Raw genomic sequence first — 17,309 nt, 5'->3', positions numbered from 1 at the left:
GCTAAATCCATACATTATTTCACTGAATCTTCACAGCATTCCAAGGAAAGTATTATATGTTTTAATAGGTGAGAAAACTGAGGCTGAGAGAGGTTGAAATAACTTGCTTGCTATCCCATGATAAAGCAGAAATCTAGATTCCAAGCAACCTGTCTTAAAAGTCTCTCCTCAGGGTGCCTAGGTGACTTGGTTGGATGAATGTCCGACTCTTGATTTCAGCTCGGTCATGATCCCAGGGTCGTGGGATCAAGCCCCACACTGGGCTCCACGTTCAGCGTGGGAATCTCTTTGCCTCTCTTCCCTACTTGGGCACTCTGTCTCTTTCGCTTATGCAAAAATAAAAAATAAAAGTAAAATTTAAAAAAAACATTAAAAAAAAAGTCTCTCCTCCACTCCACCAGCATGCTGTACCTTACATTGTTTATCAGTCTCTTCCTTGAATCTCAACTCTGCCAGGAAGTGGGAAGAGAAGATACAAAATACCCATCACTGAAGAACATCCTTAAACCAAATGGAAGCGGAGAAACGACCCACACAACAGCCTCATGTTAGTCTGGAATTTTCTCTGAAGTCCCCTTTTTCAAATTTATTTCGTTTTCATTTGTCTGCACTAGGGAACATTTCCTATTGTCCTTTGTTTCTGAGGCCACATCGCATCCTGAACAGTGCAGTGGTTTATTTCAATTAATGGTTTCTTGTTTCTTGTACATAGTTTCTCTTGGAGTGTTCTTCTGATGGGAAGAATGCTGTGTTCTGTCATCTCACTCAGACAGAATTCTGCTTTCCTCAGTAATTCCCCACTCTCCTCACACACTTGTGCCCTCCTAATTCCCAGAGTACAATCCAGACTCCTTTTCATCAGGTTAAGGGGCGCCTGGGTGACTCAGTAGGTTAAGTGACCGAATTCAGCTCAGATCATGATCTCATGGCTCATGAGTTCGAGCCCCGCATCGAGCACCGTTCTGACAGCTCAGAACCTGGAAACTGCTTTGGAGTCTATGTCTCCCTCTCTCTCTCTGCCCCTCTCCTGCTTGTGCTCTCTCTTTCTCTCAAAAAAAGAAAAAAAAAAAAGAATAAACTTGAAAGAAAAAAAGATCTACCCTCTTAGCAAATTTCAATTACACAACATCTTTAAGAAAACAAACAAACAACAAATACCACACTTCCCCATCAGTACTTTTACTACTCATTTTCCTGTTCTGTGTCATGCACCTTCTGTCACACGTGCCAATAGGAAAACTTCTCAAGGAGACTCAACCAGCCAATCCCTTAGCTGGAGCCCTGGTGCTCCTCATAAAAGGAAATATGGAGTACCGTATCCCCTTCAGGTCTGTGTTGTAGTCTATATATCAGGTAAAGAGGGTTCTTGCTTTCTTATCCTAGAGTTTTCAGGGGCTTGCAAGAGAGATGGTGGCTCATGAAGCTGTCTTCAAGGAGCCCACAGTATAGTCTGGTAATGGGTATGAGACAGTGACTTGACCTTTCCTCACCCTCAGTCTTTCAGCACATGTATATTGGGTACCTACTGAGTACCTCTACTCTTCTGTGTTCCAGAAGGACAGCCAGACAAAGTTGGGGCAACTCCTAATACGTTCTGGAAGAACACAGGAGGGCATTTAATCTAGCCTCAGGTAAGAGTGGGGTGGGGTGAAGGTGATTTCCTGAGAGGACTAACCAGCTGAGGGGGCCAAAGAGGAGAGGGCCAACGAAGATTCAGAGGGAGGGAAGATGTGATACAGCAGCCAGAGGGAATGACCCATGAAGAAAGGGGCTGGGTAAAGGGTCTTGGGGAGCTGGAGCTGAGAATGTATGTCTACTTAAGTCGCTGCAGCAGTCACTGAAGAAGAGAGCCTGAGTAGAGGTGAGATGAAATTGAAGAGGGCGGTAGGAGCCAGATCATGAAGAGCCTGGTAGGCCGTTCTGAGAAGTAGACTTCCCCTCGGGTCAGGGACGAGGATGTGAAGGTGTGTTGGGGAGAGGATGAAGTGATCCCTCTGGTTACAGTGTGGAAGGTAAGTTGGAAGTAAGTGGGACCAGAGGCAGGACGACCAGTCAGGAGGCTACTGGGATAATGCAGCCTAGGAAGGGGAAGCTCTTCACAAATCTATTTGCTGCATTGTAGTTGGTGTATCTCTAGGGGAAAATCTAGTGCAAATTTGTTTCCTATTCCACCAGAGACCATCAGTGCTCCAAAACCCATGGTTCCTCATCTGCAAACCAGTATCTGGCCACGGACTGGAGTCAACACATAGTGATGAATCTGTCATGTGTCGGGTCCTCCACTGGGCGGGGTATGGAAAATCACAGAGCTTGAAACTCATCTATATATTTTTTTTTAATTTTTTTTAACGTTTATTTATTTTTGAGACAGAGAGAGACAGAGCATGAATGGAGGAGGGTCAGAGAGAGAAGGAGACACAGAATCTGAAACAGGCTCCAGGCTCTGAGCAGTCAGCACAGAGCCCGACGCGGGGCTCGAACTCACATACCGCGAGATCGTGACCTGAGCCGAAGTCGGGGGCTTAACCGACTGAGCCACCCAGGCGCCCCTCATCTATATTTCTAAGCCTTGTCCAGAGAAGTTGTTGCAGCCCAGTAAATACTAAACCCTTGCCACTTTTTCACTGATCTGTTCCCCCCATTTCCCACCCCCATACACTTTCAAGATCATACAAAATCCTATCAAGTGCTACCTCCTTCATGTAATTTTACCTAATTTTCATTTTCCAGAGTCCAAATAAGAGATAACTGTCCTTATTTTAAGATCTCAAAGCACTTAGTGTATACATTTAAAACTCAACTAGTTGGGACACTGAGGGACGTGACAAGTAGATCAGTTTAACTGGGGCACAGGGACGCCTGGGTGGCTGTCAGTTAAGCCATCCGACTTCGGCTCAGGTCATCATCTCATGGTTCGTGAGTTCAAGCTCCGAATCGGGTTCTTTACTGTCCTTGTGGAGCCTGCTTCCGATCCTCTGTCTCCCTCTCTCTGCTCCTCCCCACCATTAAAAATTTTTTTTTTAACTGGGACACAGTCCTTACCCCAACCCCAAAGAAACCACATTGTTTACTCACTGCATGCCTCCACTTTTGCAGTGGGTTTTTTTAAAAAGATTTTATTTTATTTTTTGAGTAATCTGTACACCCGATGTGGGGCTTAAACTCACAACCCAAGCGAGATCAAGAGCTGAATGTTCTACTGACTCACCAGCCGGGCACCCCTGCAGTGCACTTTTGGTTAAACTGGTTTTTAGTCATTTACTGTGCCTCCCTTTAGCATTTATTTTGCCTTAGAAATAGTTTATTTTTATTTTACGATTTTAATTTAATTGTATTATTTTTAAAGTTTATTTCTTTCGAGAGAGACAGAGACAGCACGAGTGGGGAAGGGGCAGAGAGAGAGAGGGCGAGAGAATCCCAAACGAGCTCCTCACTGTCGGCACAGTTTGACAAGGGGCTCAAACTCATGAAGCTGAAATTACGACCTGAGCCAAAACCAAGTTGCTTCACCAACTGAGCCACCCCGGTGCCCCATCATTTTTTTTTTTTTTAATTTGAGAGAGAGAGAGAGAGAGAGAGAGAGAGAATCCCAAGCAGGCTCCATCCTCAGCATGGAGCCCGACATGGGCCTCAATCCCACGACCCTGGGATCATGAGCTGAGCTGAAATCAAGAGTCAGATGCTCAACCGATTGAGCCACCCAGGTGCCCCCAAAAGCTCATACTTTGAATGGATGAGTGTATAATTCATTTTCTCTCTGTCACTGCTCCCCTACTCCCCCAGGTCTTCCCTCCTCTCTGTCTTTCCCATCTGTGTCTCCTCTTCTAGCTTCTGTCTGTTTGCCCTTCTCTCACCCTACTTGGCATTTCAGGGCCAGCTCCGAAATCAAGAGTGAGACACGCAACCAGTCGGGCCACCCGGGCACCCACCCCTGTGCCAGGCACATTCTGAACACTTTACAAATAAGCTTGTTGAAAACTTGGGGTGCCTGGGTGGCTCAGTCGGTTAAGCATCCGACTTCGGCTCAGGTCACGATCTTGCAGTTTGTGGGTTCGAGCCCCGCGTCGGGCTCTGTGCTGACAGCTCGGGGCCTGGAGCCTGCTTCAGATTCTGTGTCTCTTTCTCTCTCTGCCCCTTCCCCACTTGTGCTCTGTCTCTCTTTATCAAAAATAAATAAAATATTTAAAAAAAAAAAGAAAACTCTTCAGTGAGGTTACTAATATTATCATCCCCATTTAGAGTTGGGAAAACTGATTCAATAAGGAGGGCTTCACAGGTCAGTGAGGGAAACCGAACTTGAGGCCAAGAAACCTGGCTCTAGGGTCTGTACTATTAACCACAATTATATGTGCCTTCTTTTTATTCCGGTAGGTCACAGAAGCATGAGGCTCTGCAAATCATCTTTTTCTGAATTGTAACTGCAAGCCAGAGATGTGGCAGGCGCAGGGAACCTAAATATAAGAAGACACAGTTGTTGCTCTCTAGGAGTAAATCAGTTGTGTATTGAACATAACAAACCATAAAAGTGGAGCTTAAAACAATAGCTGTTCACTTACAATTCTGGAATCTGTGCTGGGCTCACTGACCCTGTTGCAGTCAGCTGGTGGCTCAGGTAGGACTGGAGGAACCAAGATGGCCTTATTTGCATCTGGCGTCTCAGTGGGGATAACAGGAACAGGTGGAGGCTGGCTCGGCTTCTCTACTCTCTCCACTCGTGGTCTTTCATTCTCAAGGAAGAGAGTTCAGCTCTCCGTACGTGATGTTCAGGGCACCAAAAGAGGAAAAGTTGAAGCAGCAACACCTCTTAAATCCTTGGAACTTGCCCAACTTCACTTCCACTGCATTTTTTTGGCCCAAGCAACTCTTAAGGCCCACCCAGATTCGGTTTGGCAGATGATTACACACTAGCTTGAATTCAGGGATGTGTGATTCATTGGGGGCCTTTTAGTAACCATCTTCCGCAAGGAGCTAACAGTTTTAGTGGAGAGACAATCGTCATAGCACATCAGACTATGATAGGGGTGGTTAAGAGTGCAATACGGATGTAGGGAAAGAAACCCCTAGATTCGTTGGTGGAATCAAAGGTAGCACAGGGAAGCAGAATTAACACAGGCCCTCAGCTTTGGAAGATGGATTATATTTGGGAAGTTAATTTAGTGGGTGGTCAAAGGATAGGGAAGGAAGGGCATTCCAAACATATAGAACAGCAGGTGCAAAGATATTCCTATGTGGTACAAGGAAGCATGGTCTATTGGGAAATAGAAAATAGTTCAGAATGATCAGCAAAAAGAGCTTGAGGAAGAGTGAGGATGAGGAGGTTGAAGAAGGAGGCTGAATCAGATCAGGAAGTGGCATGAGTGCCTTGCTGAGAAGTTTTCAAGGGCCGTGTGGCTGGCCCAGTGGGTAGAGCATGTGACTCTTGATCTCAGGGTCCTGAGTTCAAGCCTACCTTAAGGAGGTAGCCTACCTTTAAGGAGCCTACCTTAAAAAAATCCAGAAGTTTTCAAATATTACTCTTAGGTGAGAGGTCATTGATTAGTTTTGATTAGAGCAAGTACATAATCTGATTTTGTGTATTTGAAAATCAATTTGACGTCCATGAGAGGAGGATGAGATGGAAATCAGGAAGACCCGTGAGACGGCTATTGCAAAATACAAGTGTAAGGAGCTTGACCCGAATGGAACAATGGCAACAGGGTGCAGAGCAAAGAAAAAGGGTTCCAGAAATATCTATGAGATAGAATGAATAGGATTTGGCCATTGAAGGAAACATACAGAATGACTCCCAGATTTCTGACCTTGGCAATCGACTGGATACAGGTGGCAGAATTTTCAGAGGAAAGTGCTAATTTGAGTTTCAGATTAATTGATTCTGAGATGGCCGTGTGACAATCAGTAGACATGTGAAGTTGACATGCTTGATATACAAATCTGAAGCCCGGGAGAGGGGACTGAACTGCAGATTGAAACACAGAATTCAGCAGTGAACAGCTGGTAGTAAGAAGCCATAAGGTTTCCCAGAGAAAGCATGTGGAATGAGGAAACAAGCTTGGGAATGACAGAAAGAGCTACATCTAATGGGTGAGAGGAGGAAGAGAAGTCCACATAGGAAACATAAAAAGAACTAGAAAGATAGGACGAAAACCAGCAGGTACCCCATAAGTCAAGGAGAAATAGAATTTCTAAGAAACTCTTGGGGTGCCTGGGTGGCTCAGTTGGTTAAGCGTCTGACTTCTGCTTAGGTCATGATCTCATGGTTCTTGGGTTTGAGCCCTGCATCGGGCTCTGTGCTGATAGCTCAGAGCCTGGAGCCTGCTGCGGATTCTGTGTCTCCTTCTCTCTCTGCCCCTCCCTGCCTCACACTGTTGTTTCCCCCTCAAAAATAAACATTAAAGAAACAAAAGAATTTCTAAGAAATTCATAAAAGTGCCCATGGAATTAGTTGACCATCAGTGACCACACTGAGAGCAGTTTGAGGAGAGCTATGATGGCAATATCCCAATATCCCAATTGCTATGGATTGAGGAACCTGTGAAAGAATCCTTGTAAGTGTGATGGTGGGTGGGAGGAGTTGCGGGAAGTTGAAGTGTTTCTTCATCGAAAGCAAAGTGATCTACTTAGAGGGAAGTGTGTGGGCATGCAGGGAGGAGGGGGGTTTGTAATCGTTGTGCTGAGAGAGAAAATCTTTAAATGCCACTTTGCCAAGTTTCTGCTCAATATTTTTCTCACTTTCACGCTAAACTTCGGGAAATATCGCTTTGCCTTTTCATTCTCTCTTCCCCTTCACTCCTTAAAAACCACTTTGATGGTAGTCTGGCATCTGTGTCTATATATAAACAATGACTTTCAAACAACTCATCAGTGACTTTTGTGTTCCACCTAATGTACATTGTGTCACTGAATACTATTTGTTCAAAAGAATGAATATGTCTGCTTTGATTGTGTCTGCGTTATGTAATTCTGATTTCCAACAGTGAAATAGAAATATAAACTCTTATTTCCTCCCAGCCTCAGTGGAATGCTAGAGGAGTTGACAAACTGAAATTGTAAGGCATGTGGAACATCTCTGAGAGAAGCAGCTATAATTACACCATTTACCTAGCGGGATTGTTTAGGGGATTAAATGAGATGACATAATAATTATTACCTTGTCCAATAATGTCAAATTTGTAATAAACATCTGGCATATGATAGTAAATGGTAATGACTATATTTTAATCTGAAAATTAGCAAACTAAAATTTAATAATTGAAAAAAGATCCAGATATTTGGGGGTGCTGAGATAGAAAAATATTTGGTATTTATGAGATGATCTGTCTGGAAATTTCTTCAAAAATATTACTTGTGTTAGGGGTGGAGTACAGGAATTGGCCACGTGATTGAAGCTGGGCGTTCGTTATTCTACTTTTGTATACGTTTGAAAATGTCATAATGAAAAGTTATCATTTGTTTCACTTTGATTTGTTTCAGTCTATGCAACTACGTTGACGCAGTCTGCTTGACATACTGAAATGTAATGAAAACCTAGTTTGTAACTGATCAAATAAATGGCTTTTTGAGATTTAGATACCTTGCACCCCACTACACTTCTCAAAGTAAGAGAGAGATGCAAGGAATATTTCATTTGACATACAGATAATGACTTGAGTTTACGGCTTTTTTAATATCATGAAGAGCCGTAATTTCAATAATTAGCCTTCTGTTGCGCTTAAACTTCATTTATCCTTCAAAAGAAACTACAAGTCCCAGAATGCACTGCACGACTAACGTCATATCGAGGACTTCGCGTCTCGGAACGGGTTGCCCTCGCCTAATTTGAATGAGAATATCGCGGCGAAAATTGACATATGTGACCTAGGGCAGATTTTTAAGTCTTCGTCCGCCGGAGTGTGTCGAGCGTGCCATTCCGAGACAGCGTGGTACCTCTCTGTTCAGGCATAGCTTTGGGCAGCCTCACCCTTTTCTGGGGCTTCCGTGCGGCAGGAGGGCTCCGTTAGTGGCCTCCAAGATGGCGACGCTGTTGGCGGTAAATTCGGGTAAGGGCAACCGGGGCAGAAGGGAAACTGTGGGGCAGGGCAACGTCCGGTTCTTCAGGGAGAGATCCGGACTGTGAGGTTCCTCGCAGTCCAGGCCTCCACTTTGGGATGGTGTCTGCTCTTCCCTCGCTCTGGGCCTAGAGTCCCACCCCTCTCCAGTTTGAATGGCGCGCGTCGGCGCTGCGGCTCCAGTCCTCGAGTTGGGGTTTTAGGGTGGAGGCAAGGAGGCTTGGTCCACTGGAACCCGGCGTTCAGTCTCTTGCGGCCCGGGGCTGAGCCTTGTTCCTTCAACTCCCCACTCCATTTTGTGTCGGTGGCCCGGATTTCGCCAAGATACGCAAGTCTCCGGCAGTGAGGCCGGAGGACTCGAGATAATGATCAGTCAGGAGCGCAAGCTGAAAGCTAGCACCTCAGAAGGCAGCGCAGCCCCTCAGGGATGTTGAGCGGTCCTGTAGGAAGGGAGGATCTTGGATTATGAAGTCTGCAATCTGGAAGGTGGCTGGGGTGGGGGTGCCAGGGACTCAGCAGGTGACTCCCAGCTCTGCGCATGTGGGGCGCGCCCCCGTATACCCCTCTGCCTTTGGAGCAGATCTGGGCGGGATAGGATCCAGAAGGTAGTAAAAGGACCTCCGGAAGATTTGGGGTGGGTTCTCCTTTGGTGATTCTCAACTTTGGGCGGTACCGCCTCCAGAATCTTTTGAAAGAGTTGGGTGCATTTTGATTGTCACAATTCCTGGCGCCTAATGGGCGGGGCAAGGATGCCCAAAATCCTGCCCAGGGTAGAGAGGTTCTGAAAGCGGAGAATTTCCTGCCCAGAATGAGGTTAGCTTCTTCGGTTTAATTAAGAGCATTTCTGTGTGGTAAGTGCTAGTAGAGAATCTCACTCGAGTGAGATTTACTGTTTTTCTTTTCCTTTCCGTGCGGTGTTTTTTTTTTTTTTTTTTTTTTTGGTGTATGTGTGGGGGTGCTCGTTCTACTTTCCACAGGACTGATATCCTTGTAAAGTTGTCTAAATGTGAGTTTTTCAAATCAAACCATTTCAGAAACACGGTCATAAATTATTTTATAATGATGAGGGATTGTGTTTGTTGAGCACCTGGTATGTCCCAGCCACTGTACTATGTATCCTATTTGCATTGTCTCATTTAATCCCTTTTGTACACCTGTGGGGTAGCTGCTGTTAAATACAGATTGGGAAATAAAGGCTTAGGGTGTTTAAGTAATTTCCCCAAGGTTGTACAACAAATGATGGTAAGCCAGTCTTAGGTACTTAAACTACAAGTGCAACCTAATTCATTTTATTACATTAAGTTTATATGCATATGGATGCTGGTAATGAAGTTCTGTTCTTAGTATTGCTGTCCCAGTCTCCTACCCAGATGTAATCATAAAAGCAGGGCTTGCATGTTGTGTGTGTGGTTATATCCCTTCTTTAGTACATGTCCCAAGTTACTATCAGTAAACGTAAATTATTGAAGAAAGGAAGAAAAGGAGTTACCCACTAATGCAAAGAGTATACATTGTATAATAAGGACTTGTGACAGGAGTGTGTAATTGACACCATAGGAAAGAAACATTTTTCACAGCCAACAGTCAGAATAAATTATATATATATATGTTATATATATACGTATGTATGTATATGCATATATGTGTATATAAACAGCCATAGATGTATGAGTGGGATAAACAAAACGTAGTATATACCTGGAATGGGATATTATTTGCCCTTAAAAAGGAAATCCTGTCACATGCTACAACATGGATAAACCCTTGAGGACGTTCTGTTAAGTGAAGTAAGCCAGTCCCAAAAGTAAATACTGTATGATTCCATCTGTATTTGGTATCTAAAGTAGTCAAATCTCACAGAAACAAAGAATGTTAGTTACCTGAGGGAAAGGGGAAACGGAGAGTTGTTAAACGGGTAGAGTTTCAGTTGTGCAAGATAAAAAAGATCTGTACATCTGTTGTATCCCAGTGTGAATGCCCTTAACAGTACTGAGCTGCACACTTAAAGATGTTTCAGATTGCAGATTCTGCGTTAGGTGTTTTTTACCCCACATGCGTGCACGTGCGCGCGCGCACACACACACACACACACACACACACACACACATATCACACAGACGTAGACGGGAAAGTAGAGGTTGTAATGTCTAAGACCTATGCTTGAGTTGCAGCTGCATGATTTACTGGTATTGTGACCTGCATCCTCCCAGCTGAGTGGTCGTACAGGCTTATCGTAAGCAACCAGGCCTTCCGAGGCAGTCTGGTCACCCCTGTCCTGTTCAGAGCAGTGACTAGCTCGGACCTTTTCCATACTCTTGAAATCTGTAACTTCCGTCTGACCCCTCAGCCTCCTAGTCACAAACAAAATAGAAGCCAATAGGCATGAACTCTCTGTTCACCCCCAAGCCTAGAACCCTAGATGTATCTGTACCCTTTTTACCCATTTCCCTGTATTTAAGTTAAATCCCACCTTTTATGCCCTTCTCCCTGTTACCCTTCTCTTTCCATTTACCTTCCCTTTTGATCTTTTTTCTTTACCCCCTCTGGCCACTGGCAGTCATTGGCTAGCCCCTTTTGATCTTGATCTCATGCCTCGTTCCAGTTACCGTCCTCTTACTCTTTTTCACAGTTAGACCTTTCAAGATATTTGTCCCTATTCACTGGTACCATTTCCATACCCCTTCTTCCTCTACTCACTCTAGTCTCTTCCCGTCCTCGTAAACAGCTCTCAGTAAGGTTAACTTGCTTTTCTGTTTCACTAAGCACTAAGCAGACATTTAAAGTCTTTATCTTGTTTGATCTTTTAGGGTGTAGACCAACATCCTTAACGTGGGCTAGGGACCTCTGCTTGCTGTGCTGGTTGCCTCCCTTACCTACCCTTGTTTTCTGAACTCTAGCGCTTGGCTTGTTCACTTCTTTGGGAGTGCAGGGTACCCTCTTACCATGGGAACCCACGCTGTCCTCTCTTCTGGAATGCATGTCTTTACCTGCTACCCTTCAGTTAACTCCATTCTTCATCTTCAGATTTTGTCCTAATCATCACTTACTCAAGGAATCCTTGCCTTCCCTGACCTCCTTGACCAAGTCAGGTTCCTCAATTTCTGTGATCTCTTGCCCTGGGTACCTTTCCTTCATCGCACTTGGCCGCGTTCGACATTACCCTTATGTCTGGCTACATGATTACTGTGTTTGGTGCCTACACTGTAAGCTCACCAGTACCTGGTACGTGATAAATGAGTGAATAAATGTGATTTGCTGATGTAAATGATTTACTTACTACCTAAGTAGTAATTTGGAAGAATTTATAGCCTCTTTTCATTTGTAATCACAGAAAGATATTCATGAAAATTAGCCAACCTAAGACAAACCAATGGGGGCGCCTGGGTGGCGCAGTCGGTTAAGCGTCCGACTTCAGCCAGGTCACGATCTCGCGGTCTGTGAGTTCGAGCCCCGCGTCGGGCTCTGGGCTGATGGCTCGGAGCCTGGAGCCTGTTTCCGATTCTGTGTCTCCCTCTCTCTCTGCCCCTCCCCCGTTCATGCTCTGTCTCTCTCTGTCCCAAAAATAAATAAAAAAAAAAACGTTGAAAAGAAAAAATTTTAAAAAAAGAAAGACAAACCAATGAAAACTCTTTGTTGCACTTACCTTCTGTGGTGGATTGATGTTAATGACAGACTTCAGATGCCAGTAGACATGAGGCTTTTGGTAGATTTTTGACCAGTTAATGGATTCCTCCTTGTCTCCTAAAAGGGGGGCAATTTTTCTCTGGAACTCAGTCAGCTTATAATGCTAAGTATGCTTAACACAAAGAAATTTATTGGTTCTTCAGAGGTTCTGTTGTATATTGTTAACTTTTAGAAAAGAGAATGTACTTTTGTCAGCTCTTTGTTAGAATTTTTATTTATTTATTTATTTATTTATTTATTATTTTTTTAATGTTTATTTGGGGGAGGGGGAGGGGCAGAGAGCAAGGGAGACACAGAGTCCAAAGCAGGCTCCAGGTTCTGAGCTGTCAGCAGCCAGCCTGACGCAGGGCCGGAACCCACAACCATGAGAACATGACCTGAGCTGAAGCCTGATGCTTAACTGACTGAGCCACCCAGGTGCCCTGATTTTTTTTTAATTAATTAATTTATTTTAAGAGAGAGGGAGGGAGTGGCAGAGAGCGTGAGAGAGAGTCTCCCAAGTAGGCCCTGTGCTGTCAGTGTGGAGCCCAACATGGGGCCCAAACTCACAAACCATGAGATCATGAAATGAACTGAAGTCAAGAGTTGGATGTTTAACCCACTGAGCCACTCAGGCATCCCTGTCAGAATTTTTAAATTCCTGTGGTAAAGCAGATTTCAAGTTGGCCTAGGAGTCTTTTTTTTTTAATTTTTTTTTTCCAACGTTTATTTATTTTTGGGACAGAGAGAGACAGAGCATGAACGGGGGAGGGGCAGAGAGAGAGGGAGACACAGAATCGGAAACAGGCTCCAGGCTCTGAGCCGTCAGCCCAGAGCCCGACGCGGGGCTCGAACTCACGGACCGCGAGATCGTGACCTGGCTGAAGTCGGACGCTCAACCGACTGCGCCACCCAGGCGCCCCTGGCCTAGGAGTCGTTTTTGATACTTTTTTTTTTTTTTTTTTTTTTACAAATTTTACTTTTAAATATTTCTATACCTAACAGGTGACTCAGACTCACTACCCTGAAATCAAGAGTCACATACTCAACTGACTGAGCCAACCAGGCACCCCTTGATACCTTCTTTTGTACCCCATGCCCATCAGTTACCAGTTCTGGCTCTTCTAACAGGCCTTTTCTTTTGGTTTGACTGCCCTCATCCTCCTTTAGGTTGCATCACCTTATTAGCGGCTTACCCACCAGTCATCCTTGGTTCCTGACACTCGGTGTTCTACTTAATCCAGCAACCACACCAGTGCCCTGTAGTATGAGTTTTGTGTTGTCACGTACTACTTGAAACTTTTTCTACTTACTAATAGGAAAAATTCCATCTCGGCCTGGAATCTGAGGCTCAGACCTACTCTATCCTTTGCAGGTATCGAGAGCTAAGAAAATGATCTCTAGGGGAGTCAGCTAGTCATCAGCCAACTAGTACCTCACTGTGGTCTACAGGATTTAGGGATTGGGTTCTCGTTTTGGCAGGCCTGAGCTCTTATTTGTTAGTGTATCCAGAGTTGATTGGATCCTAGTCATTGTTTTTCTCTAATCAGACTCAGAAAAGACAGATATGTAAACTAGTATTTCAATTTATTGATCTTTAATGAGAAGTGTATCTGCATGGGTACTCATGTTGGTTTGTCAGCACAGCTTTTACTCTAGAAATTTACGTAATAAATGATATTTTTTAATCAGAAGATTGTCAAGAATGGAAGCAAAGCAGGGAGTGGACTGATTACTCTTAATGTGAGGTCTAGACCTGCTGATTCCCATCTCCCACATCCCACACCAAAGACCTATGGCTTCCTGCCCTCCCCTTCAGATTAGGTTAGGCTAGGTTCTCCCTTTTATATGTTCTCCTAGCAGTTCTCCATCATCTTTTATTATATTGATCATTGTATTTTGAATTCTGTGTTTAATGTCTTCCTCTGTGTCAATCTCTGAGTTCCATGAGGACTGGCATACTGTCTATCTTGCTTGGTCTGTAGTCCCTGGCACATTGGAAGTCCTCAGTAAATACTTGTTGAGTGAATGAATGATGTGGTTTGACCAGTTTAGTCTATTCTTCACCATGCACGTTTTCCCCCTTAAAAGAATTTTCCCAATGCATTGTCTTTTTATGACAATATTGCTTATACTACAGTGAACATTTAACACATTTAATTAGGTTGCATTATCATGCCGTCTTACTTCCCTGGTTTGTTTGGATTTGTGCTTTCTCAGAGAGAAGTTAAACATGTTTACAGTTCAGGCTATAGATTAGTTCCATGTTTCTGGAGTGACTGATTGGTTTTGACTAGTTTCCCTTTCAGAGTCTTTATAAACACATATGGACACCATATCTGATTGTTTACAAACAGAAACTTGGGTCTTCAGGGAGTGTTATTCAAACAGTGGGTCTAAAATATATTTCATGAATTTCATAAATTTATTTCATGAATAAAATAACATGATACAAAATATCAGAGTGCATGGATTGAATGAATATTGGTATTTTATATACAACTTTTCAGTTTTATGTAGTTACTGGGTTGAGATATGGAATATTTCTTACCGCGGGTTCTAGTCACAAAAGTTTGAAAGCCGTTACTCTTTAATTCCACTATGGCTCTTTGAATTCTCGTTTACACTTTTGCACCCGCCTTTGAGCCTTAGCTCCTGCTTTCTCTTGGCTGTGCTTTGTTACCCAGATTTTCCCCAAATTGCTGCACAAGTGCAGCCATCCCTTAGAAATTCTTGACCATCATTTTGATCTTTTGAAATTCTTATTTTTTTGTGTCAACAATGATATTCCCTTTTTTGTACTATTGTTATTGAGATTTTTCACTTACGTATGCTCTGTCTCCAGAATTTGATTTTGAGGTTTTTTTAAAAAATTTTTTTGTTAACTTTATTCATTTTTGAGAGACAGAGAGAGACAGAGCATGAGTGGGGAAGGGGCAGAGAGAGAGGGAGACACAGAATCTGAAACAGGCTCCAGGCTCCGAGCTGTCAGCACAGAGCCCGACGCGAGGCTCGAACTCACGAACTGCGAGATCATGACCTGAGCCGAAGTCGGATGCTCAACCAACTGAGCCACCCAGGCGCCCCTGATTTTGAGTTTTTAAAGATCAGATTGTTTCTCCTGTCCCCTGTAATATTTTATTGTTTATTTATGGGCTGAAACATTTTTAGATAAGACATTTTTAGATAAGTGAATTTGGCTGAGTTTAGATGAATTTGCCTAGGTATGTCTAGATGTGATCTTAATTTCACTTACCAGATGTGTCAGAAATACCTATATTTATTTCAGACATTTTCATTTTCCACATGTTAGGTATAGAAGTAATATAGTTTAGTAGTTAAGGCACATTCTGGTGACAAACTGCCAGGGTTCATAACCCAGGTATCCAGTGTGTCCCTGGGTGAGTTTCTTGCCCCCTCTTGCCTCAATTTCCACATCTATAAAATGGAAGAAGACAGAGTGCTGACCTCATAGTGTTCTGAAATAAAATAATCCGTGGAAAGAGCTCAGAACCATGCTCAGTAGCACATGGCAAAAGCTCAGTATTACTTGTATAAATTTACAAAAGTGTTCCATATTTATGTTTAAAAAAAATTTTTTTTTAATGTTTATTTTATTTTTCAGAGAGAAAGAGAGACAGACAGAGTGTGAGCAGAGGAGGGTCAGAGAGAGAGTGAGACACATAATCTAAAGCAGGCCCCAGTCTCTGAGCTGTCAGCACAGAGCCTGACGTGGGGCTCGAACTCACAAACTGTGAGATCATGACCTGAGTTGAAGTCGGACACTTAACTGACTGAGCCACTCAGGCGCCCCTCTGTGTTGTTTTTTAATAGCTAGTGTCCTAGCCAAAATAAACTGCCTTTTTTTTTTTTTTTTTTTTTTTTTTGAGCTGCTAAGTTTTACAAAATCTGATCTTTAGTCCCTACTCCTGCTTTTATTTGGATGATAGGGACTTGTATTTATTGAATGCCTATGATATGCCAGTCACTGTGATGTGTGTTTTACCTGGTTTATCTCATTTAATCCCTTTGCCCCTATGATGTAGGTATCATCTAGTGAGGTTATTTCCTTGCTCCATGTCGTACAGCTAATAAAGTGGCAAAACCATAGCAGATATTCCACTTTCAAGTTGGGATTTACTTTATGTTGTATTAAGCTAGACAAAATGATGCTTATATTGTTTTTGAGAAATCTGATATGTGTGCTTGTATAGTAATGTTTGGTTTATATGTATAAGTGCATATTTAAAAGTAGCCATGATGAGTGTGACTGAAATATGTAGACAGTAACCTTATGTTATTTTCCACATGTGTGTCTTATTTGATGCTGGTTTTATCGATTTTTTTCTTGAAGCTGCTAGTCTGTGGGGTCCGTACAAAGACATTTGGCAAACAGTGGGAAATGCTCTTTGGAGAAGACAACCTGAAGCTGTCCACCTTCTTGACATGATCTTGAAGAAACACAAACCTGACTTCATCTCACTGTTCAGAAACCCAGTAGGAAATTTTCTTTTTTGCTTCTTGGATATGCTTTTGTACTTGTCCTAGTCCACTGATTCAGGTTTTCTCTAAAACTGTAATTTTTCCTAGGAGCAGTTATTATCTTCTTTTTGTTCTCCATAGAAGTTAATATGTATCTGTCTCTAGCCAGGAGATATCTTAGTAATATTTGAATGCAATTTATAAAGTGTAGTATATTCCAGAATTGTGAGTGTCCTCGGAATTTCTGACGTATAGTTAATATATCTAAGCTCAGTGAGATTGATTATTTTGTTTATTTCCAGGTACACTTTCAACATTTTAACTCTTCATAATGTTATGTAAGTTGTGTTAGCTGAACTAATGAATTCCTGTGTGTTTACTCACTGCATCTTGAAATCCCTTTCAACCAAGAAGAGAATACTTCAGTGTAGGGAATTCTTATTTGGAAATTCCTTTCCTTGCTGTTTGATAATTTTCTTTTGTAGACTAACAAGAACCGTTTGTCTTACCAGAAATGACCTTTTGCTTTTTAGCTTTTTTTTTTTTCTCTCTTTAGTAGAAAGAGCCCTACCCTGGGAGCCAGTTGAGCTGAGTTCCAGTCTTGGCTCTACCACTGGAGTTGTAGGACAGGGAGGTCACCTGACTTATCTGGGCATCCATCAGCTTTTCCATCTGTTAATAGAGGAGTTGGATTTAAATGTCCTATGTGGCCTTCTTCCAGGTGTAAATTTCTAAGACTGCGATCCATCAAATAATTCTGTACTATATGTTATTTGTTAACTATCTGAACCAAGTAAGAATTTTTTTGGGAATAAGACTACATTTTACATAATATACTAATAAACTATCACTAGCCCTACTGATTGATTCAACAATTCCTGTATATATTTGTTATTTCCCTCTTGAAGACCTTATGTTTTTATTTATTAAATGTATAACTGGAAAAGTTCCTTACAGACTTGAAAAATAGTATACTATTGGTGCTTTCTCAAAATGTTGTATTTCAGAGGTTAGCAGGGGCAATTATTGAGAAGGTAGTAATAGCGTAAAGTGCTGGAACGAGTAGGAAGTGTTACCTCATAAAGGTCTAATTGTAGATTGTCTGGTAAACAGTACTTC

At 42.8% G+C, this 17,309-nt stretch overlaps 1 protein-coding gene across 2 annotated transcripts in view; it reads left to right on the top strand.

The window, feature by feature from the left end:
- The first annotated feature begins 7,909 nt into the window (after window positions 1-7,909).
- The window catches only part of NUP205 (nucleoporin 205), an 86,304-nt gene continuing 76,904 nt past the window's right edge, over window positions 7,910-17,309 (top strand). For both annotated transcript variants that reach the window (XR_005789156.1, XM_040471877.1), the window contains exons 1-2: window positions 7,910-8,036; window positions 16,063-16,205. Coding sequence is in view for 1 of the 2 variants with exons in the window: in XM_040471877.1 (XP_040327811.1) it covers window positions 8,009-8,036; window positions 16,063-16,205 (171 nt within the window). In the remaining variant the exon portion in view is untranslated. The remainder of the gene's footprint in view (window positions 8,037-16,062; window positions 16,206-17,309) is intronic.

The sequence above is a fragment of the Herpailurus yagouaroundi genome, unplaced genomic scaffold (genome assembly GCF_014898765.1).
Source record: "Herpailurus yagouaroundi ecotype Mexico unplaced genomic scaffold, PumYag 100, whole genome shotgun sequence".
NCBI classification, from domain to species: Eukaryota; Metazoa; Chordata; class Mammalia; order Carnivora; family Felidae; genus Herpailurus; species Herpailurus yagouaroundi.
Note: the sequence above shows the minus strand (reverse complement) of the source record. Positions and strands in the feature narration are given on the sequence as shown.